Source organism: Alexandromys fortis, unplaced genomic scaffold (assembly GCF_014885135.2).
Source record: "Alexandromys fortis isolate MF-2015 unplaced genomic scaffold, M_Fortis_MF-2015_v1.1 scaffold_174, whole genome shotgun sequence".
NCBI classification, from domain to species: domain Eukaryota; kingdom Metazoa; phylum Chordata; class Mammalia; order Rodentia; family Cricetidae; genus Alexandromys; species Alexandromys fortis.
In genome coordinates this window covers 2,926,181-2,949,395 of record NW_026068063.1, presented here as the reverse complement: position 1 = coordinate 2,949,395, position 23,215 = coordinate 2,926,181, and the positions used below count along the sequence as shown (strand labels likewise).

Genomic DNA, 23,215 nt, shown 5'->3' with positions numbered 1-23,215 from the left:
TGGGGTGTAGAGGGAAGAAACTTGGCAGCCTGGGGCACCTCCTGTGTGTGAGACTTTGTTTTCCATACCTTCGCTATCCTCCTACAAGACAAACCCCAATCTTCTTGAGGTTCCCAATGAGGATACAGGCTCAGAGAGGCCAGGCAAGTGGTGCTGCTGTGAATCCTCTCTGGTCTCCTGAGTCCTGACAGCTTTGTGGAGTCAGGCAAAACAGCAGGACCTTGGACCCCTGCTGAGAAGCTCTTTCCTCCTAGGTCGCAGTCACCTGGAAGGTGTGTGGGTGCTGTGGGTTCTGTGTGAGCACCTCTCATCACCACTGTCCCTAGCCGAGGCCTTTGCGGAGGAGCGGAGCACAGCAGCTAGCCCTGCAGGGCACACCCCTCCTGCATGGTTCCACACGAGGTACAGAGGGCACAGGTTGAAGCAAGTAGTAACTGTCTGCTTCTGTCCTCCCTTTGCTGCCTCGGACCAGCTGAAGAAGCAGGCATTGGAGACACCCCGAACCTGGAGGACCAAGCCGCTGGGCACGTGACTCAAGGTCAGTGGTCCAAACCACCCCTAGGAGACTCAGAGCTCGGGAGGAGGGAATTGGGAGCACTCAGCGGGCTCTACCTTGAAAAGACATATTAGCCCTGAGTCCTAATTTACAAGTCCGGGGGACCCGGGGGAGTTGTATTTATTTATTACACACGGAGTTTTCTAATGGCATTCTGATTCATTGCCGCGGTGTGTGTCAGGCTGGGGTACTGCAGGAAACAGCCCTTGCCTGGGCATGAGCACAGTGGGTGATGCTCCCACAGCGCCCTCTGACCTGTCAATCACATCACCATTGACCATTTAAGCTTCCTTCTATTTTTTTTTTTTTTCCGAGACAGGATGTTTCTGTAGCCTTGGCTGTCCTAGAACTCACTTTGTGGCCCAAGCTGGCCTCAGACTCACAGAGATCCGCCTGCCTCTGCCTCTCAAGTGCTGGGATGAAAGTAAAGGTGTGTGCCACCACCCGGCTTCTCTGTGGCTTCTTCATGCCTCATTATAATGTTCTTCTCAGGGATCAAAGTGCTGCTTTCAAGGCAAGTAGCTTTCTGCAGCTGTTGATCAAAAATACATTTTTTAAAAGGAATTTTTAAAACCTTAGAGTCTTGATTTTAGGAAATAGAGACCTCCAGTATAGATACAGCATGAGCTGACTTGTTTCCTATCATTTTTTGGATAAACAGACTTGAGCGTCCTGTATAACAGGGAGACTTACAGACAACAGATGACCTGGGAAGCCGCGTCCTTCGCTCTATAAAGTGATAGAGGATTTGTCTCCCGTTAGCGGCGCTGTCTGTCTGTGAAGGACTGTGCCTCACTGGCCTCTAGCCTAGTTCATCCCCCTTTTGGTGACTCGGATGCTAGGCTCCTGAGGAGTTAGGGGGAACACTTTGTCAGGATCCCGTTTCCCTTGTGCCCCTCCACCACTCCTAGAGTTTTAAATGGTTCAGGTTTGTTTGTTTTTGTTTGTTTGTTTGAGATAAAGTCCTCTCTCGCTCCAGTTGGCCTTCAATAGCTTACAAGGATGACCTTGAACTTTTGACCTTCCTGCTTCTACTTTACTGAGGTTGCTGGTACAGACCACCACACCCAATCTATGCCCTGCTGGAGATCAAACCCCGAGCTTAACAGGGAGAACAGAACTGCATTCTGGCCCCTGTTTCATGTTTGCTGAGTAGTTTACAGTATCAAGCAAAGATGATTCTCCCAGCCCAGATCCTCCCGCTGGGTGTTTTAATGGGTCCCTCATCAGCTCACACACACACACAGTAAGTCTGCTTACTATGTGCGTGTTTACTGTGTATGTTTGCAGCCCCTCGACTTGAATGGAGTCTTTGAAGGTCTTGCAGCGTATCAGACCCCAGGACATCCCAGCCAAAAATAATTTCCAGGGAGCATTTTCTGGAAGGTAGTGGAGGCCCAAGTCTGGCTTGTAACCGTCTTGGCCTCTGGTCCGTGAGCTGGCTGGTACTGGGTAGCCAGACCCCGCCGGTTTCCCACTTCTGTCTTAATTGTTGTCTCTACTTGAGACAGACCAACAGCCTCAGTAAGAAACCTGATAAGGAGCAGAATGGGTGCTTTTTGTGACAGTAGCTGTTCTAATCAGGGTGTATTTATTGATTAGCTGTCATATGACAGCCTTGACACTGGGACCATAAATGAATGTAACTGTGAACTCAATCTGGCATAATAAGGAAGGAAAGGACCAGGCCGGAGTTGGGTCCTTTGATAGTGAGCCAGCCGCAATGAGTACCACTGGGTTAGAGACAGCGGTTTAGTGTACATGTTACTTGTGTGTGTGCCCAGAGTTACACATGCATGTGGACACACATGTTCTCCTCTCTTCTTCTCTCCCCCAAATTTCTTTTCTATATCCCCAAAACCTTTGAGGTTATAGGCTTTGTTAGAGGAGAATTGGGGAGTTGTTTGAGACCTTTTGTTGGAACCAGGTAGGCTGTTCAGAAAATTCGGAATTACGCAAAGTGTGGCGGCACGTGCCTGTAATCCCAACACTTGGAAAGTGGAGATAGGAGAATCAGGGGTTCAAGGTCATCCTTGGCCACATAGTGAGTTTGACACCAGCCTCAGGTACAGGAGACCCTGTCCCAAACAAGCAATCAGCAGAAGCAGAGGGTGCTCAGAAGAGCTCAGTACGACTCAAGTGGACGTCCATCCATACTGCACAACCCGGTACTCTAAAGAGGGTTTTACACGGCTATCACGTGACTGATCCAAATAACAACAATGGGCTCAGAACAGCTGAGCTGGTGGGCGGTGTGCTGGCTGAGCAGTTAGAGCAGGGGTCCCATGGCTCCTGCCTTAGCTGGGGCAGAAGGCAGGCCATGAAGGGTGACCACAGAGCCATCCGTGTGCTGCAGTTCCACGGAGAGGAATCGTACGGCAGGTCAGTCAACAAAGCTCCACGCCAGCAATCATGGCTTGTGAATCTTCCAAATCAGAGCAGGGCTGGAGGTCAGGTAATTTATGATGCCCGTTGGTTCCACCTGCACAAAGGGAGAAGAGAGACACACACAGAGACAGGGAGAGCAGGGACCACTGTCATAACCCAGCGAAGGCCACCTGGAGCCCAGCATCTCCAGGAACTTGAGTTCTGTGAGTGGTAGGTAAGCATGCGTCTGAGCCCATAACCACATCCTGGACAGCCACAGAGATGCCAGCAGGCTCTTGCCCAGCCAAATACCAGAGGGCCTCAGAGGTCACCAAGTCCAAGTCTCCCTTTCACAGACAAGAACACTGATGCCCAGAGAGGGCCATGCAGCAAGCTAGTGGCAGACAGACCAAGAGAGCATTTCTTCCAAGCAATGAACTAGGCCTCAGATGAGCTCCTGTCTTTGTTGGGAGAGTCCTGGTACCTTTGAGGGGACTTTTATTATGGCGAGTACTACAGTCCCCTTTAAAATGTCTGTACCCTTGTTAACCATTTGCCACCATTGCCTCTTCAAGCCCTGAGGAGGTAAGAGTGTCTAGGCAGCAGAGAGAGGTGTCTGAGAGGCTCCTGAGCAGGAACTTTAGTGTTCAAGTCCGGCCTGGACTGAGCACCGAAGTTTCTGGGATCTCACTGGCACCTCTAAGTAAAACACAGTTAGATCTGGTTTAAAAAACACCAGGCTTGGTGATCACTCGCTGTCCCCAGAAGCACCCCACCTGCCCAGCCCCTCCTCCACCAGCTGGTCCTCAGGAGCCCATCTAGGAGTGGAGCCCAGAGCCTGTCAAGGTGGGCCTGCCTGTTCTGAAGCCCCCCCTCTGCTGGATATCTCCACACAGAGCCGGAGAAGGTCCAGAATTTCCCAGAAAGTTTGCTTGGCGAGCCAGGGCGCCCTGAAGGCCAGGCTCCAGACTCAGGGATCTCTGACTGGATCTGCCAACCGGTGCCTAGTGTGCCTGGGGCTCCCCTCCTGCCACAAGGCCTCAGAGAGGCTACGTGCCAACCTTCGGGGACAAGACCTGAGGACGTAGAGAGAAGCCACCGGCCCTCTGAGCTGCTGCAGCAAGAGCCTCCTTTGAAGGAGGGATGGGGCAAAGACAGGCTGGGGAGTGAGGAGGAGGCGGATGAAGATCTAGACGTGGATGAATCGTCCCAGGAGTCCCCTCCCTCCCAGGCGCCCCTGGACCCAGGCAGGGCAGCCCCTCAGCCTGTCTCCAGGGAAACCACCGGCACGCCTGGGCTCCCAGGTGCCGTGCCACTTCCTGTTGACTTCCTCTCCAAAGTCTCCACAGAGACCCAGGCCTTGCAGCCCGAAGGGCCTGGCACAGGGCCCATGGAGGAAGGGCACGAGGCTGCCCCAGAGTTCACATTCCACGTGGAAATCAAAGCCAGCATGCCGAAGGAGCAGGATTTGGAAGGGGCGACATTGGTGGGGGCCCTTGGAGAGGAGCAACAGGCCCAGGGCCCCTCTGTGGGAAAGGACACCCAAGAGGCTAGCCTTCTGGAGCCATCCGAGAAGCAGCCCGCAGCTGGACTGCCGGGAAGGCCAGTCAGTCGGGTCCCTCAACTTAAAGGTCTGTGGTTCAAGCCCTCTCACTCCTCCCCTGGTACCCTCCAGGCTGTGGACACTGTCACTAAGCTTCTTGCCTTCCTTGACTCCCGCACCCTGATATTCCAGGATAGCCACTAAACCCACCGCCTGGGCCACCGCCCCCTCCCCAACCCCTGCCCGGCAGCCTCTGGTAGCACGTGTTCCTTTCACGCTTGCCCTCATTCTGCATGCCACGGACACCTGACCCTGTGCTTTCTACCCTGTTTGTTTCTCTGTCCACTTGGCCTATCCACATGGTCCACCAGCCCGCCAGAGGTTGGGAGGCACGCTACATAGAGTGGATAGCAGTGTCCCTCATTTTGGAAGGCTTATGATGTATTTCATATTCACAATCTAGAACCTTCCCAGAGCTGGCATAATTAGTCCCACTTTTCAGATGAGAAAACTGAGCCTCAGAGCAGGAAAGTGATCTTGTGATAAATACCAAGAGTAAGTAATGGTTGAAGTCAAGTTCGGGTCTGCTCTGAAAGGCACCTTCTTGCCATGGTCCCCGTGCTGCTTTCCAGAAGGTGCTGGAGTGTATCCTCCTGGCGCAGAGCCAGTGAGTCCACCTGCCTGTCTTCTCATCAACAGACAGCATGTCACATTGCACAGGTGACAGCCACTCCTGTGGGGGTGGCTAACAACCTCCCAAACCTCTGCCCCATCCTACTTACCTCAGGAATGATGATGAATAAAGTATCTTCCAGGTCTAAAGTGACCCTCCTGTCAGTCAGGGACAGGCCGGGTCCCTGTGTGCAGCCCCATCTGGAGCCCTGTGGAGGCTACAGGGTGGGAGCAGCCTCCAGGCAGCGATGTTCATGGCTTTAAGACTTTAGAATACTTGGCATCTGGGCCTTCGAATGGCTCAGTGGGTAAAGATTCTTTCCACCAAACCTAATGACGGAAGTTCCAGCCCCAAGACCCACATAATGCAAGGACACACTGCCCCATGAGTTCAGAGGTCAGAGGACAACTGTGGGGGTCAGAACTCGGGTTGTCCTTTGACCTCCCTGTGCATATGGTGGCATGTATGTGGTACAAGCACACACACGTTCATGTGCTCTTGTATAATAAATAAATATGTCCAGGTAGACTACTTGACATTTTAGAATTATTTGTGGGGCCCAGAACCTGATGCTTCTTCAACACAGAGTGAAACGCATCTGCTAACTACTGACTAAATTCCACTTATAGAGAACACTCCAATATCATAAATAGAAGAGCCTGTCAGGATGGTGGCACAAGCCTGCCATTCCAGCCCATTCCAGCTAAGACAAAAGGATCACTGCAAGTTTGAGGTCAACCTGGACTACGTGATGAGCATAAGACCCTGTCTTAAAACAAAAGTTAAGGCAGAGTAGGGGAAACCTATGTCCTGTTTTAAACTCTAAGGCAAAGAAAGACAAATGACTGCCTTGGATTTTTCCAAAATAATGTTCTATCAAATTCTGGTCCTCTAGGTGTTGACAGGTGTGTGGGGTAGGGGTAGGGATAAGACACAGAGAATTTAGAAAGGGAAAAAACAGGCTAAACAAAGCTCAACAACTTCCATGGTTGTGGGACTCATCGGAGCTCTTGCTGTGCACAGGGACCCTCTAAGGAGTATGGGTCCTCTGGATTTCCCAGATGCATTTGATACCCTGCTAACATCTCCCAGAACAGGGCTTGTTTCTCCCTGGATTCAGGAAGTGCTGATCTAGCAGGCGGATTCCCAATAAGGGCAGTGATAAGTGGGTTGCTCCAGGGGAAGAATTCACCAGCACAGAAAGTGGGAGAGGGTATTAGCCACACTGCAACACAGTCACAAAGGGCAGCGCAGCAGAAACTGCACAGAAGCATTCTAAAGAACTGCTTTCGCAGGTAGGGTCGGGATTACTCCATCAGGCTGTGTCCCAGGATCAATCACAACAGTTGGCACTCTTGTGGTTATTAGCCTTGCGGAAATGGTACGGTTTATCCCCCCCTGAGTCAGAATTGAATTGGCACAGCCATTTGTTCTAAACAGATACAACATGGTTGACAGAGAAATGAATGGATAAGATCCATGGATCTCCTATTGCCGTGCAGATTCCTGGGTACCTATTGGTTGCATACCCAGCCTCAGTGCACCTGGGAGTCTGTATGCTACCTCCCAGGTGACTCCTCCACAGTAAAATGGGGAGAACCCTGGGCCGGAGAGTCAGCGCTGGTCACTCTGTGAGTTCAGTCTTCATCTGCCTGCAGGTTAACAGTGATGCTGGGTTCCTTCAGCAGGATGTGGCATATCTGAAGGGCCCTGGGGAGTGACAAGGTGCCCTCACGGCTGGGCTGTGTCAGCGTAGGACTCCTTCAAAAGCAGCTGGGGCTGATGTGGAAGGTCCCTGTTAGTGAGTTGCTTCGGGTTAAGGGCTGCACTCTGCAGCAAAGGGGAGAATCTTCCCCACTGGGCTCATCTATTCTGGTAGCAAGTGGCCTGGAGTGGGGGTTGGGATGGTCAGCATAAGATGGCCAAGAAGGTGGGGTAGGGAAATGGAGGTGGTTTCACTTCAGCCTTGAGGCCCTAGAGGGTAAGCGGAGATCTCACAGGAAAGCCAGAGAGAGAGAGAGAGACCCCACTCTGATACAAGGATCCTTAGCCCTTAGCCTTGGGGAGTTTAACTGGCCTTGCATTCAGGGTGGTTGGCCAGGCTAGAGAGTGAGCTTGCCGCAGCCACAGGTCATCCGGCACCTCTAACAGCACCTGCTGCCTTCCCGCTGCATGTCCCCACCCTCAGCCAGGCTGCCGCCCCCTCTTGCCAGGTTGCTCTGAACAATGGCCCTGTGTGCTGTGTGATACTAACGATGCAAGACTCAGTAAGTCTGAGGACTAAGAAAATCAGCCCTGTGTCAACCAAAGCGAATTCACAGGGCCACCCCTCAACTCTGGTGTGTCTGCAAACCTTAAGCACGGGGCGTCATGTGCTTTCTCGTTTTGTATTTTCTCAGCTCGAGTGGCCGGTGTCAGCAAAGACAGGACTGGAAGCGACGAGAAGAAAGCAAAGGTGAGCTCCTGACCAGCCAGGAGGCTCTGCCCCGTGCTGTGTCTGCTGTGGAAAGCAGTTGTCTCTAGAGTGCAGCTGCTGTTTACAATGGCAGAGTTTCTCTCTTGATACTTAGTTACTCAGTTCTTCCTCTTGTCATTTCCTCATAGTTTAAATAGAGGCGCGTGTGAGTTTTCTGTGATGAATGTTGGGACGTGCGTTTCCCACCCTTACTAGCACTGATCTAGGCTCAGTAAACACAACGTATTTAATATCTGCAGAGTACACTGGGCGATCAGAGAGGCCTGAGGGAGAAACAATCTTCAGACAAAAGCAGGGAGGATTCTGGGTGAGCCCTCGAAGAGGAGAGCTGGGAGGCAAATGGGAGGAGCCCTGCTGTCTCCCACCCGCCCCACCCCAGAGCAGGAAATAGCAGACCTGGGAAGAAGGGACAGACTAGCTGAGTCTAGGGAGAATGGGCAGGTGGCCTTGGTTGCTGAGTTGTTTGTAGAATTGCTTAGGCTCTGAATTAGCAGCACCTCCTTGAAATGGAGTGTCGAAAAGTGTGGGATGGAAGACACGATTTAAGAAAAGCCTTTGTCAGTCTTCTGCACCCTAGCCCAGTAGATAAAGCATCCCGAGCCCCGCTAATCCTTTGTTTTTTAATCTGTAGTCCACTCCCTCCATGATTTTTTATCTTAGAAACCCCTAAAGCTGTGCAGTGGTGTCTTCCTGAAAAAAATCCCACCACGGCCCAGATTGGATCCGCTGGGTAGCCAGCGTGAATGCAACCTGGAACTACCTGGCCTGTAGTGGGTGCCAGAGCCTCAGTGAGTCTCCAGAGGTGGATGCTGGTGCTAGGATCTGGTAGCGGCAGTTGAGGACCACTCCCAGAAGGCCCTGTTCTCCACTCTTTAGGACTCCTTGTCATGGGTGCTCAGAGAGAGGCAACTGAGCCCGGTGCAGAGACTTAGCCCTGCCCCACTTCTTGAACCGGGAGCGACAGCCGCGTCAGTCAGTCCTGATGCTCATTTTGCTCTCGGGGAAGGGGCAGGGAGTCCTGGCCTTGCCTTGCACAAGTGTGCATGTACTCTTCATGTATGTGTTCATTTAGTACACAGTCCCTGCCCTGGATTGGCTCACAGGATAGCAGGGGCAAGGCTGGGCCGAGAATGCTGCCCGTGGAAGGGGTCTTGTCCAGCTAGGGAAGAAGGGGCTCTGGTACCCGCTCTAGCTTTTCCCCCTTGCCCTTCCCTCCTGACACTCGTGGCACAGACTGGGCCCCAGCCCCTTCAGCGAAGGGATGAGGAAACACACAGGAACAGCACAGCAGTCTGGTCAGGACTCCACAGAGCACCCCACACTCGCGGTTCTTTATTCAAGGGTCTGGTCTCACCCTGCATCATATCAGGGCCACCCTTGCTGGTCAGAGTCCCCAGAGCAACCATGAGTGTCAGCCCTCAGCCTTTAGGTACCCCTGGTTCAGGGAGCCGGGCCCTGCTTGGAGAACATCCAGCCTCGCAGACACTCATTTCCTCAGGTGGAGTATGTTCTGGTGTTAACTTTGGCCAGATCAAGACTCTCTAGATAGCATTAAGATTAGTTTCGCCTTCGTTTAATCAGAAAGTATGTGTGTATGTGCGTGTGTCCGTGTGCATATGCACGTTGTATGTGTGTGAATGCCTGTATGTGCGTGTATGTGTGTGTTCCTGTGGCATGTGTGTGTCCCCAGAAGCCTCTGCTTGACTCCAGCACAGTCCTCCTTAAAGGATTAGGATTCTGTTGGCATGGCAGAAAGAGAAGGTGGGTGTCAGTGAACCCCAGTGGGTGCTTCTCCTGAGGCTGAGCGACCCATGACACACTGGCGTTCTTTCTGGGGAACATCTTGCTGCCTTCTCTCCAACGGTCTCCCGGTTCTTACCAAGCACCCTTAAGCCAGTGTTCTGCAAGTAGAAGGCACAACAAGGCCCAGTTGCTAGAGAAAAAAAATGTACCAGAACGTCTATACGTCTTCAGCATCTCTTTCAGAAGTTCTGTGCTGTGTGATTTTAATCATGTCCATCCCACGGCAGCTGTGCAGCTTGTGTGTAACTGATAGAGGACAAGGTTGCCGTCCTTTCTTACTGACAGTGCTGCTTTGCCCTGTGGCCCGCCTTCTTTATGTTTAGTTTTTTGTCCTTTGTTTCAGTTTGTTTCCCTCCCCCACTGCTGACTTTTATTTTGATTTTATTTATCTTTATGTTTAAGACATCCACACCCTCCTGTGCTAGAACCCTGAGCAATAGGCCCTGCCTTAGCCCCACACGCCCCAGTCCTGGTAGCTCAGACCCTTTGATCAAACCCTCCAGCCCTGCCGAGTGCCCTGAGCCAGCCACCTCTCCTAAACACGTCTCTTCTGTCACACCCCGAAATGGCAGTCCTGGAACAAAGCAGATGAAACTCAAGGTAAGGAAATAACCGTTGGTGAGGCGCAGGCTGCTGTACCGTGGTGTTCAAACGCTCTCGTGCCCTAAACTCACAGGCAGCACTAGATGGTTGAAGAAGGGACAGGGAGGGGACCAGGAACTAGGGCCTGTGCTTCCTGCCCCCTCTCCCCTAAAAAAGCAGTCCCCAAGATAACCAGAGGACCCCGGCCTCAAAACCGAGGCTCTAAGCTGAGCACGGTACCTGATGCTTGTCACCAACTCCAACACTGAGGAAGATGGAGCTACAGAGTAAGTTACAGGCTAGCCTGGGCTACAGAGTGAGTCTCTGTTTAAACATAAAAACAAAAAAAGAAGTCAGGTGTGGTGATGCTTTTAATTTCAGCCCCTGAGGACTAAGATGTGGGGGCCAGCCCAGAATACAGAGAAACTTTTTTTCTTAAAAAAAATAAGTAAAAATAGCCACGCGGTGGCAGCGCACACCTTTAATCCCAGCAAAGGCAGTAGGATCTCTGTGAGTTCGAGGCCAGCCTGGTCTACAGAGCGAGTTCCAGGACAGCTAAGACTGTTACACAGTAAAACCCTGTCTCAAAAGCCAAAGTTAAACCGTGCAGTGGTGGCTTGCATATGCTTTTAATCCAAGCACTTGGGAGGCAGAGGCAGGCAGAACTCTGAGTTTGAGACCAGCCTGGTCTACAGAACAAGTTTGAGGACAGGCCCCAAAGCTACAGAGAAACCCTGTCTCAACCTCCCCCCCCAAAAAAAAACCAATTAATTAATTAAAAAATAAAAATAAATGACGAAGAAAACCTCAGGTCCTTCTAGAGTTCCTATGGTAGCTGGCCAAACCTCCAGGTGGGTGCATCCATCCCAGCAGCTCCTTCTCTCTCTGCTTCCTCCGGAGTTTGTGGTTCATGTGATTTCTTTGTGAAGTTCATACCCCGTCTAACGGGCATCTAACTGACCACCAGATCTGTAGCCACTCACAATCTGCTGATTATGTCTGCCCCACCTGTGGCTCCCAGCTTTCCACCAGTGTTCACGGCCAAAGGTTCTTAGCACACCTAAGGAGTCACAGAGACCCCAGGGCCATGGAGAGAGAGAAGAAAAAAGACATGGCTTGGCTGTTGCGTGCTCTGCTGAAGGCCAAAGCACAAGTGTCTTCAGGAGGCCTCTGGTGAACCCAGCCTCCGTCAGCTACGTCTGTAGTGAGGAATCTGGAAAGGGGTGTCCCCACAGCCTGGTCTTCCTGGGTCAGCCTACTGGTCTACCCTGACCCTGCTCTGGCTCCAAGTACTGCTGTCATTTTATAACACAGGCGAGCTCACAGTTCCTCTAAGAGGAGACAGGAACCTGATACTTGATGTGCCGGTGAATTGGGGGTGCTGTGTGCCCCACAAACCCTCAAGACTGTGCGAGACCCTTCCAGCATCCACCTCCACCTTCACCTTCTTCCAGTCGAGGTGGGAGGGTGGGGTTGACCTTTCCTTGGAGATAGTCAGTCACCTTTCCCAGTGGTGAAACCTTTTACCCTGATTCGGTTTACAGGGGGCCGATGGTAAAACTGGAACCAAGATCGCTACACCTCGGGGAGCAGCCCCTCCAGGCCAGAAGGGCACATCCAACGCCACCAGGATCCCGGCCAAGACCACGCCCAGCCCAAAGACCCCTCCAGGCTCAGGTGAGAAGGCTCTCTGGAGTCTTAATCCAGAAGCTTCCAGGAGGTGTAACGCTCGCCTCAGGAGGCCACTGACAATTAGAAACCCCTGGCACCGACTAACAGTTTGCTGCAGTTTGCTGAGCGCTGGAGCATCTGTCTGAGGTGGACAATGAACCCTTGCCTTTCAGCCAATGAAGAGATCTTGCTCATTTTGAAAGCATGAGGAAAACACAATCATGTGGCTAATGAGTGGCAGGGAAGGAGCATACCCCCTAATCCTTGGCTCTGGGGAGGTAGCCCCAGCATGAGGTGTTTTTAGGTCCCTTGCCGCTTTGGAGGAGCAGTAGCCGGGGCAGGATATTGTGCGGATCTCCCGCAAATCCACCTCATGCAGCCGGGATGTTAGGAATCTTCTAGCAAAATTTAAGGGTTCTAGCTGAGCACTGACATGCCATGGTCATTACTCCGGCCTCCTGTAAATAAAATCCAGTTGGCATTGAGAACCTGACCAGGCTACAGTGGGCTGTTTCATGTCCTGTAGAGATACCAGGAACAGAAAGAAAGAACCCCTGGGGAGCTGCTCCCAGAAGGCACTTGATGCTATGTGACTGACTCTGTGCTGTCCGGCCTGTATTTGCTCCCTAGTGGTACCCAGGAGACCTGTGGGCCTCTGTGTCTGGCCTGGCTCTTGGTGCCACTGCCCTCCTGGCCAGAGGCAGCCCCTATTGCCCGCTGCATGCTTCTGCCTGGCATTGTAAAGGGTACGGCCTGCCATTTGGGCTGTGTTTACACTAAGTAACTGCATCTGCTATGTCCCTTGTGCACTGATGATCTACTAGCATTAACGGCGCGTCAAGTGGATTTTCATCCCAGCGCTTTCCCTCAGCGCTGTGCTGGCCCCAGTCACACAGTAGCCTGGAGCAAGTGCTCGCCTTGCTCCTCCAATCTCACCTGCCCTTAGGTGGCTCCACACTGACGCTGCATCTTCCTCACTGGTCCCGCACCTGTTCCTGCTTCTGTCTCTTATACTAGGTGGACCAGCCAGATGCTGCCACCTGAAGAACTCACAGAGACCCCTGTGAGCCTGATTATAATGAGGCTGTCTGTGGATTTTTTTCTTTTTAAGTTTCCAAGCAAGAGCAGAGAAAACCACCCCCTGCAGGGACAAAATCTGAGAGAGGTAATTCCGGGTCCACTGCTCTGGGTGGGCCGACCCTCTTGGTGTGTGTTTTGCCCCCTATGCTTGTCTGCAAGGCTGGGAGGGCCTCCTGCTTCCAGCCCAGGCTATCCCAGAGAGGCCCAGGTTCGAAACATCATGTTTACTTTTCTCTTCAAGTGTGGTTTGTACTGGGGGCATCTGTGAATACCCATCCTGGGTGTCTGCATTTCCTTCAGGGACTAGGGCTATTTGTGGGGTGGGGAGCATATGCCTGGAGACATGGGGGGGGGTGCTGGAGGTTTGGACTGTCTCGAACCTAAGTTCTAGTGGCAAGGTGTCACTGGTAGGCAGAGGGTTTTGCTGGGCTGAATTTTTTTTTCTCTTTGTTTCTTTTTCTTTTGTTTTGTTTTATTCTGGTCTTTTTGATCACATAAAACAAAGTAGAACTTGAGGACTAATACCCAAGGTGTCCTTTAACCTACATGTACACATCATGGCCTGCATGCTCCTGCATTCATATGACACACACATCATAGGACATATACACTGCACACATCAAACACACACAAAAAATTTTGACACTACTGAGCATGTGGTATCTTCAGCATTTTTCAGACTTGATCAATATTTTGATCTTAGAATCTTAAGAATACACTACTTCACGTAAATATGTAGTAAAGAAAATGGCCGAAGTAAGTTTAGAGCAACTTCAGAAATCGTTAGAAGTTCTTGGGCTGAGTTTTTTTTTGTTTTGTTTGTTAAGAAATGTCATTTCTGGGTTGGGAGATGGCTCAGTGATTAAGAGCACTGGCTGCCCTTCCAGAGGATCTGGGTTCAATTCCCAGCAATCACATAGCAGCTTACAACTGTCTGTAGCTCCAGAAACCTCATACAGGCCAACCAATGTACATAAAATAAAAAACAATAAATCATTTTGAAAAAAAGAAGAGGAATTATACTTCACTCTGAGATGTTACAGACAGATGTGAGCCGCCATGTGGATGCCGGGAATAGAATCTGAGTCCTCTAGAAGAATAGCCAGTGCTCCTAACTACTGAGCCACCTCTCTGTCGGAGGTCAAACCCCTACACCTCTCCACACACCCCCAATACCCTTCTCAAAATAAGGTCATGAGAGCTCTGATCTCCCACATCTTTCAGATGAGGACGTGGGCATCGTGAGGGTCATTGGCTTACTCAAGGTACTTCACTAGTGTGAAGAAAAGAACATAAGTCACCACCGTCCTGTGTCCCAAGGGACATGTAGGCAGAGCTAATCCCAGAGTAGCAGTGGCTCCACATATCCCAGAACTTTGATGCTTTAGGGGTTACTAAGACCTGGAAGTGGAGACTGACATTGGTGTATGGGCAGAGATTGGCTGCAGTAAGCGTGTTTGCTGCGCTGTTTCTCCTGCCGGTTGGAAAGCCTAAGAAAGGCCAGTTTTACAGGCCTCTATCAGATCTGGATGGGGGCCCAAAAATTTGCATATCACAGGTCCCACCTCCTGCCGTGAACAGTAGAGGTTTTCAAACACAAAACAAAAAACCCAGGGGTGTGGTGGCTCAGTGAACTCTAGGTGTGTCCTCGGCTTACTTAGTACTAGCACAGAAGGGTGTGGGGGTGAAGGATGAAGGGAGGAGGGTGGACAGAGCCGGCGCGGACACGTCAGGGCTTGAGGAGAGTCGGGCCATCCCCGGAGGAGGAGGTACCATGTGTTGGAGCACTAATGAGAATGCAATCGCTTTATTGAGAAATAGTTGTCACTGTGTCTAAGTGACAGGGCAGGAGCAGACACTTCTTCACAAATGGGCCTCTCTCAGATTCCCCTCTGGAGCCTAGCAGTGGGTCACACCCCCCCACACACACCCCCTCCAGTGGCCTCAGGGACTTTGCAGATCCCCATCCACCTGGCCTCAGTTCCTTCCTCTCTCCCCACCCTCCAGGTGAACAACCAAAATCCGGAGAACGCAGCGGCTACAGCAGCCCCGGCTCCCCTGGGACCCCTGGCAGTCGCTCCCGCACCCCATCCCTACCGACGCCGCCCACCCGGGAGCCCAAGAAGGTGGCAGTGGTCCGCACTCCCCCCAAGTCGCCCTCTGCCAGTAAGAGCCGCCTACAGACCGCCCCTGTGCCCATGCCAGACCTGAAGAATGTCAAGTCCAAGATTGGCTCCACTGAGAACCTGAAGCACCAACCAGGAGGTGGCAAGGTAAGGGCTTGACCAGCTTCGCGAGTCAGGTCAGGGTGCAGCTTCCTAAGGAGCCCAGCACACAGGCCACCAAAGCACCAGCTCCTCCCTCCCTCTCTTTAGCCTTGCTAATTGGACAGTGGATTTCCCTGGGGACTGCCCAGGTTGGGCTTGGTCTTCCCACTTGGTTCTGGGGAAATTCAAGGTTTTACTATATGACTGTCAGGAAATTTCGAGGCCCTGAGGCACCCCCTTCCTTGCTTTTCATCTGAGCATTGCTCAGGCTGACTGACAGTCCTCAGGGTTCTAGAATCTGTGACTGAGAGATTAGGTGGGTGTCAGCAGGCCTGACTCCCCGCTGAGTTTCTCCCGAGTTGTCCTCTGTGCACCCGGGATGTCTTACTTTGAGTCCTGTGCTCATTTTATGAAGACATTAGCCCTGTGGGATTGGGTTCACTCTCCTGACCTCATTTCAACACAGTCCTTGATCTAAAGGTCTTATCTCCAAACATAGTTCCATTGTGACGTTAGAGTGTCAACATGTAAGTGAGGGAACACACAGTCTGTCCCCTCCCACCCAGCACCGGAGTAAGGGAAAGCCAATGGGGGACTTGATGCTGTGATCCATTGCTGAGTCTACCGTCCTTGTCTTCTGGACAGCGTACTCCTGGGGCAACACACCTCTGGGGTGCTAAGGCAGCTACGCAGACTTTAGGGACAATGCTTAGTTGCTGGAGGGAAGTTGGCTATAGCCCCCACGGGCACCTTGCCTGAAGTCCTGTGTTTCGTTGTGGGAAAGCCTTAGGCCCTCCCATTCGCTCTGCACAGTGGGTTTTGCGCAGCATCTGGGCCAAAGGACATAACTCGTGTCTTCTTTTCTCCAGGCCGGAGGCTGGCTTTAGGTTAATGTCACTGGGTATCAACTTGGACCATTGGCTTGGTCCTAGCTTGTGAACCCTTAGAGTCACCTGTACTCTCTGACCCCCGCATATATCTGCCAGCCTATTTCAGAAGGGGCCCTGGAGCCAGCTGTGGCATTTGAGAGGACCACAAGCTTGAGGCCTAGCCTCAAAAAAAGAGGCAAGCGCATGGTGGTACAAATCCTTAATCCCAGCACTCAGGAGACAGAGTCAGGTAGATCTGTGGTATGTGAGTTCCAGGCCAGCCTGGTCTATGCAAATGATCTGCAGGCTAGCCTGCTTCAGAGAAAAGGAGGAAGAGGAGGGAAAAAACCCACAAAGCCACATGCTCACCTCTGAGGAAAATGAACAATGCAATTACAGTGACTTGCTTTAGCAAACAGGCACACGGTGGCCATCAGCACCTTCCTGGTCCCAGGCCCAGGCCCTGGAGCTCCTCTGGTAGCCACCAGCTGCCCATACCCCCAGTGACAGGACGAAGCTGTGGGTGTGGAGCTGGACCCTCCCCGGGGAAGAGGACCAACGGGCAGAAGAGGACGTGCGTTTAGAACACCACAGCCAGCAGCTCCGCGTGCCGCTCCCACTTCTGAGCCAGGCCTGCGCAAAGGCCCCTCTTGCGGAGGAAGAGATGATGGCGGTTTATTTGTTGCTCACTTGTTGCATTGCAGGGGATGCTGGAGGGAGGGGGAAAAGTGTCTCTCGGCAGCAGCAGCTCTGGTTCCATTAAAGATCCCATTGTGGCTTCCCATGTGGTTTATAGAAGGAAAGGTTCACGGGACCCGTGTGGCTTGGTCAGGACTTGAGCAGAGTTGACTCCGAAGCCACCCGGAGTCTCTGTCGGCGCCACAGCTGCCATCTGTCATTTGACTTCATTGTCTCCAGACTCCTTAGTCCTCATCCACTTTTCAAAAATGACTGTTAGGGCCGGCAAGATGGCTCCAGAACCCCCATGGGTGGAGAGAACTGACTCCTGCAGGCTGTCCTCTGACGTGTGCACGCATGCCTGCATGCACGCACAACAGATTAAAAATGTCAAAACAAAAACAAGTGACCTCGGGCAGTGGTGGCACATGCCTTTTATCCCAGCACTCAGGAGGCAGAGGCAGGCAGATCTCTGTGAGTTCGAGGCCAACCTGGTCTACAAGAGCTATTTCCAGGACAGGCTCCAAAGCTATAGAGAAACCCTGTCTCAAAAAAAAACAAAAAAACAAAAAACAAAAACAAGTGACCTCTTAGAAGCTGCATCTCGGGACACCTGTGACTGTCACTATCCCGGGTGTCAAGAGTTAGGACTTCCCAGACTCTATGAAGGACCCTAACTGGTTCTCCCATCTTCTTTCCCAGCCTCAGCACCAAGACTAGGAGGCAGACCCATCAGGGCGTTTGTGGGACGCATAGTACCTGCAACTCAGAAACCTTGAGGCTGACAGCCTGTCTCCTCACCACCCCTCATGCCAGTCTCGGCTGCTGCCAGGCCCCTGTCCCTTCTGCCCCTTTCTGCCCCCTTCCTGTTCATGCCCCTTCCTTGCTGACTCTTCCTGTTCCCATTGGTTCAGGTCCTGGACAGCACTGTGTCCAGTGATCTCTGTGACTCTGGTGACCCCAAACTGGGCTCCTCAGTCTCACCCCTGCTGCCTACCCCTTGGGAACGTCAGGTTCTCGCTTTATCCTGAACTGCGAGGCCACCACCAGCTTAGAACGCCCTTCCCTCATCTCTCTTCCCCCTGAACCCCCTTGTCTGGTTAGCCTTGAGCTTCCTGATAACTGAAGGGAACTCAGCTCCCCAAGGCCTTGAGGGCAGTGAGCCCTCACGAAACAGGGCTGCTGGGTGTCTTCAAGGACTCAGCAGAGCCTGCAGTGTAGGCAGAGGATGGCTGTCCTGTCAGGCCCTGCCCAGTGTGAGGTGGCTTGCCAGGTTGGACAGCTCTTTCAAATGAATACCAGGAACTGGCCTGAACAGGGAGTACAGCATTCTGCAACGTTCCGCAGAAGGAAAAGCTCGGCCGGCCCCATCTGAGGAACCGTGCTGGGTAGTAGCGACGCTTTGCCCATATCCTCAGAGGGCTAGAAGGAACAGCGTGACTTGTCCTGGGAGCCGTGGCAGCATGGGAAGTGACAGACAGAGCCAAGAATAGCCTCCCTCACATTCTTTGAGGGAAGGAGGGTTGTCCTAACAAGCCTCAGCCCTTCAAGCATAGAGCTACGCAATGACAAGCCATTTATTCTGGGTTGATGGACAGGGCCGGTAACGCCCCCTGATGAAAGATTCACAGAGCTGAGTTGACATCTTGCGTCCCTGGAATGTTTGTTTAATGAGACCCTATCTCAGAATCATTAACCGCCGGCCATGAAAGGGCAAAATTCTAAGAGTCTTGAAGAGTAGGGCCAGGGATGTAACTCCATTGGCAGAGCGTTTGCCTCGCATGCATGAGGCCCTGGGTTCAGTCCACAGCACCAGATAGACACTTCGTGGTATGGTGCAGACAGCAACTCCCAAAACTCCCTCCTTTCAGAGAAGCAGGAGGATGAGAAGTTCAAGGTGGAGCTCCGTTGCTTGGATTATTATTATTATGTGTAATGATAATATAATATAATATAATAATGTGACTTTAAAAAGAGCCTGGTGAGATGGCTCGGTGGGTTAAAGGTGTTTGTTGTCAAGTCTGACGCCCTGAGTCCGGTTCCCAGGGCCCATGGTGCTGCAAGGTGTCTCCCACTTGCAGGTTGTTCTCCAGCCTTCAGGCCCCCACTTCCCCCACAGAAAATGAATAACACGGCCGGGCAGTTAAGAGCGCTCGCTCTCACAGAGAACCAGAGTTCCAGTCTCAGCACCTACCGTGGACAGCTCACAACTGCTTGTGACTCTGGCCCAGGACATCTGCCACTGTCTTCTGACTTGTGTATCACACAGACAGACAGACAAACACACACATACGCACACAGACACACACACACACACTAAAAAGTACACTGGGGTCGGCAAGATGGCTCAACAGTGAAGGGTGCTTGCCACAAAACCTGACCACCTACCTGAGTTTGACCCCCCAGGACCTGGTGGAAGGAGAGAACCGACTCCAACAGGTTTTCCTCCGATGACCACAAGCACACTGTATCACGTTCACGTCTCTACAGCCGCACAAATAAATAAATGTAATTTACATTTTTTGGGGGGGATGGTTTGAGACAGGGTTTCTCTGTAGCTTTGGTGCCTGTCCTGGAACTAGCTCTGTTGCCCAGGCTGACCTTGAACTCCCAGAGATTCACCTGCCTCTGCCGAGTGCTGGGATTAAAGGCCTGCGCCACCATGATTTTCGTTGCTACTTTGTAACTGTAGTTTTGCTACTGTTATGAATCATAATTAAATATCTGTCTTCCAGTGGTCTTAGGTGACCCATAAGAGGGTCGCTCTTACCCCCAAGGAGTTCTCCACTCAGGTTGAGAACCGCTGCTCTAGAGAATGGAGCCCTGGGAAGCCCACCTTAGATCGTTCTGTCCAGTGGCTTCTCACGGGGCATGAAATGCAGCAAGTGCTGTATTCTTGGGATGGAGGAGACCCCGTGTTGTAAGTATTCATCCGTGACCGGAGCACTTGGAAGGTGGAGGCAGGGAAACTGTAATTCAAGGCCAGCCTCAGTTACGTAGTGAGTTCAAGGCCAGCCTGGGCTACCTTAAAAAAATTTAATTATAGAAATTCACATATATTAAGTAACAGGAGGTGACAGTAAAGAGATGAAAGGACATGCTGGGGTGTGGCTCAGGGACCCAGGTCCCCTCCTGACACTAACACCTAACCTGTATCCTAACCTGTATCCTGGGATCCTTGAGAGTTTGTCTTGTTCTTTTGTTTTGGTTTGGTTTTGGGGGGGTTGTTGTTGTTATTTCGAGACAGGGTTTCTCTGTAGCTTTGGGGCCTGTCCTGGAACTAGCTCTGAAGATCAGGCTGGCCTCGAACTCACAGAGATCCACCTGCTGAGCCTTTACCTGCTGAGCCATCTTGCTGGTCCATTAGTATTAGTATTAGTGGTATTTAGTTTTTTGAGACTTGCTATGTAAAAGAAGCTACATAGGTTTGCCCTACGATTCCCCTGGTTCAGCCTCCCAAGGGCTGGGGTCACAGGCATAAGCCGCCACAATTGGTGCATAAGTATTCTTCTTTAAGGCCTAAGAAGATCATAGGGAAAATGTGAAAACCTTTATCAATTAATTAATTCTGGGACGGGTCTCCGGTAGCTCAAGCTAACCTTGAACTCACTCCAAAGCCAAGGATGACCTTGAATTCACTCTGCTCTACTTCCTGGGTGCTGGGATTACCTGTGGGAGCCACCATTTCTTAAAACAACAACAGGCTGGGCGGTGGTGGCACACACCTTTAATCCCAGCACTCAAGAGGCAGAGGCAGTTAAGGGCCAGCCTGGTCTGCAGAGTGAGTTCCAAGACAGCCAGCGCTGTATAGTGAGGCCCTGTCTTAAAACGAAAAGAAAGAAAGAAATTGCACTTCTTTGTAAACTAGTTTTTGGCTAGTGTTAAAGCCTGGAAGCAGCCTGGTTGGCTGAGCAGTTGGAGCGCTCCTCTGAAGATTTCCAAGTCCCACACGGGACACAGCCTGAAAGTCCCACAAGTCAAAAGTTTGCAGAGCCTGGGAACACCAAGGGCAAAGGGTTGCTATATTACAGGTGACCACCAGGTGGCGATGGAGCGCTGTAGACAGCAGCCTCCACTCCTGGACCACCCACAGGTGTTGCTTCTCTGCAGTAGTTATCTTTCCTGCTCCCTTGGCCTTTTTCTAGCTCTCATCTAGGCCCATTTCTCTGTTTCTGTCCATCCCATTCTCCTTCTCCTTCACCACTGGTCATATGGAAATATGAGTTTTTAAAAATTTTTAACATTCATTTAATTGTGTGTGTGTGTGTCTGTGTGTCTGTGTGTATTTAGGGGTAGGAGTTGGAAGTGGAAGTGTTTTAAATGTATTTTATATTTTGGACAGGGGCTCATTTATTCCAAGCTGGCCTCCTGTGGCTGAGAATGGCCTTGAACTTCTGATGTTCTTGATCTACCTCCCAAGTGCTAAGATTTACAGGCTTGCATTACCACATCCAGTTTTATACAATGTGAGGGCTTGAGCCCAGGGCCTTATGCATGCTGGGAAAATTCTCTATCAACTAGCCTACGTCCCCAGTCACCGTTGAAAGGACAGCCTTAATAGTGGCTGGCCTTGCTGGGCAGTGGTGGTGCATGCATTTAATCCCAGTACTTGGGAGGCAGAGGCAGGTGGATCTCGGTGAGTTCGAGGCCAGCCTGGTCTACAGAGTGAGTTCTAAAAGAGCCAGGGCTGTTACACAGAGAAACCCTGTCTCGAAAAAAAAAAAAAAAAAAAAAAAGCAAAACAATAGTAGCATAATAACAGTGGCTGGCCTTGGTACTTCATTGCCTTTCCCAGGTTGACTGGACTGAATACAAGCAGGCTTTCAGCATCCATCCCCGAGCTTTCTGTGGGCCCAGCTGTCACACCAGCCAGGTTCATTGCCCAAATGAGGCGTTGCCCTGGCCCACTGTCCAAGTGAGGCCCAGCCCAGCGCTGCTAATACCAGTCTGAAAGCTCCTTCATCTAGAGGCTTGGGGCCAAGAAGGGATCCCCCAACAGTTCTGAACCCAAGCAGACCCAGAACAAGGCCCACCAAGGACTTGAAATGGCTTTGGGGGTCTCTGGGAAGTGGGTAAATTAAAGTGGACCTGACCAGATTCTCAGGACTGCTTCCTGACCACAGCCACTTCCCTCCTGAACAGAAGGCTCTCAGATGGAAACATCCTCTCCCTCGGGGGTATTTCCAGTGTCTAGTCAGAGCCAAAGCCCAGTTCGGCAGATCGGTATATGCCACTGTTGCTACGACTCGGGTTTCACAATGCCAACTACCGCCCTCTTCTCCGCACTCTGCAAAGGGCATTGGCTTAACATGGCCACTAACCGTAATTCTAGTCTGCTTTGTAAATATCTGTCCATGCCAAAACCCACAACAGTGTGTTTCTTCTTTTCCTACGAGGTTAGAATAAGAACCAACCACCCAGGGAGGTGGGTGTGTCTCTGTATGTGATTGCTTAATGTCCTGTGACTAATTCGGTTTCTTTGTATCCAGAAGACAGCTACCTTCCTCCAAAAAACTGTTGTCTTTGTTAAATAAGGAATTATATAATCGTTCGTGTTTCCTTTTTCTCCTTGGCTTCCAGGAAGCTCAGAGCTGAATCTAACAGCCCTGACTGCTTATCTCAGTGACTACCCTGTGTTGTGACACCACCCTTTTATGTCTCCTTGTTTTAACTGAGTCTGTGGTTTCTTTTTTTTCTTTTTTTATTGATATTTATTGAGCTCTACATTTTTCTCTGCTCCCCTCCCTGCCTCTTCCCCCCCCCCCTTCAACCTTCCCCCAAGGTCCCCATGCTCCCAATTTACTCAGGAGCTCTTCTCTTTGTCTACTTTCTACTTCCCATGTAGATTAGATCTATGTAAGTCTCTCTTAGTGTGTGCATTGTTGTCTAAATTCTCTGGGATTGTGGTTTGTAGACTGGTTTTCTTTGCTTTATGTTTAAAAATCACCTATGAGTGAGTACATGTGATAATTGTCTTTCTGGGTCTGGGTTACCTCACTCAAAATAATGTTTTCTAGCTCCATCCATTTTTTTGCAAAATTCAAGCTGTCATTATTTTTTTCTGCTGTGTAGTACTCCATTGTGTAAATGTACCACGTTTTCCTTATCCATTCTTCAGTCAAGGGACATTTAGGTTGTTTCCAGGTTCTGGCTATGACAAACAAAGCTGCTATGAACATAGTTGAGCACCTGTCCTTGTGGCACGATTGAGCATCCTTTGGATATATACCCAAAAGTGGTATGACTGGGTCTTGAGGAAGGTTGTTTCATAATTTTCTGAGAAATCACCACACTGACATCCAAAGGGGCTGTACCAGCTTGCATTCCCACCAGCAATGCAGAAGTGTTCCCTTTCCCCCACAACCTCTCCAGCATAAGTTGTCATCAGTGTTTTTGATTTTGGCCATTCTTATAGGTGTTAGATGGAATCTCAGAGTTGTTTTGATTTGCATTTCTCTGATGACTAAGGATGTTGAACATTTCCTTGTACTCCAGTTTTTTATTTATTGGATTATGGGATATTTTGGTGTCCAATTTCTTGAGTTCTTTGTATATTTTGGAGATCAGACCTCTGTCTGATGTGGGGTTAGTGAAGATCTTTTCCCATTGAGTAGGCTGTCGTTTTGTCTTGTTGACTGTGTCCTTTGCTT

At 51.0% G+C, this 23,215-nt stretch overlaps 2 protein-coding genes across 25 annotated transcripts in view; one reads left to right on the top strand and one right to left on the bottom strand.

Moving 5' to 3' along the window:
* Nsf (N-ethylmaleimide sensitive factor, vesicle fusing ATPase) overlaps window positions 1–23,215 on the bottom strand; it is a 594,435-nt gene that overhangs the window by 456,341 nt on the left and 114,879 nt on the right. The gene's annotated exons all lie outside the window — the stretch shown is intronic.
* The window catches only part of Mapt (microtubule associated protein tau), a 94,091-nt gene that overhangs the window by 56,548 nt on the left and 14,328 nt on the right, over window positions 1–23,215 (top strand). For 6 of the 24 annotated variants that reach the window (XM_050120414.1, XM_050120411.1, XM_050120412.1 and 3 more), the window contains 4 exons: window positions 473–538; window positions 7,539–7,594; window positions 11,545–11,677; window positions 14,759–15,024. In XM_050120414.1, the coding sequence (XP_049976371.1) occupies window positions 473–538; window positions 7,539–7,594; window positions 11,545–11,677; window positions 14,759–15,024 (521 nt within the window). Of the gene's footprint in view, window positions 1–472; window positions 539–3,819; window positions 4,555–7,538; window positions 7,595–9,820; window positions 10,019–11,544; window positions 11,678–12,782; window positions 12,837–14,758; window positions 15,025–23,215 lie in introns of all 24 variants that reach the window. The other 18 variants (XM_050120401.1, XM_050120400.1, XM_050120398.1 and 15 more) reach the window with 7 other exon arrangements.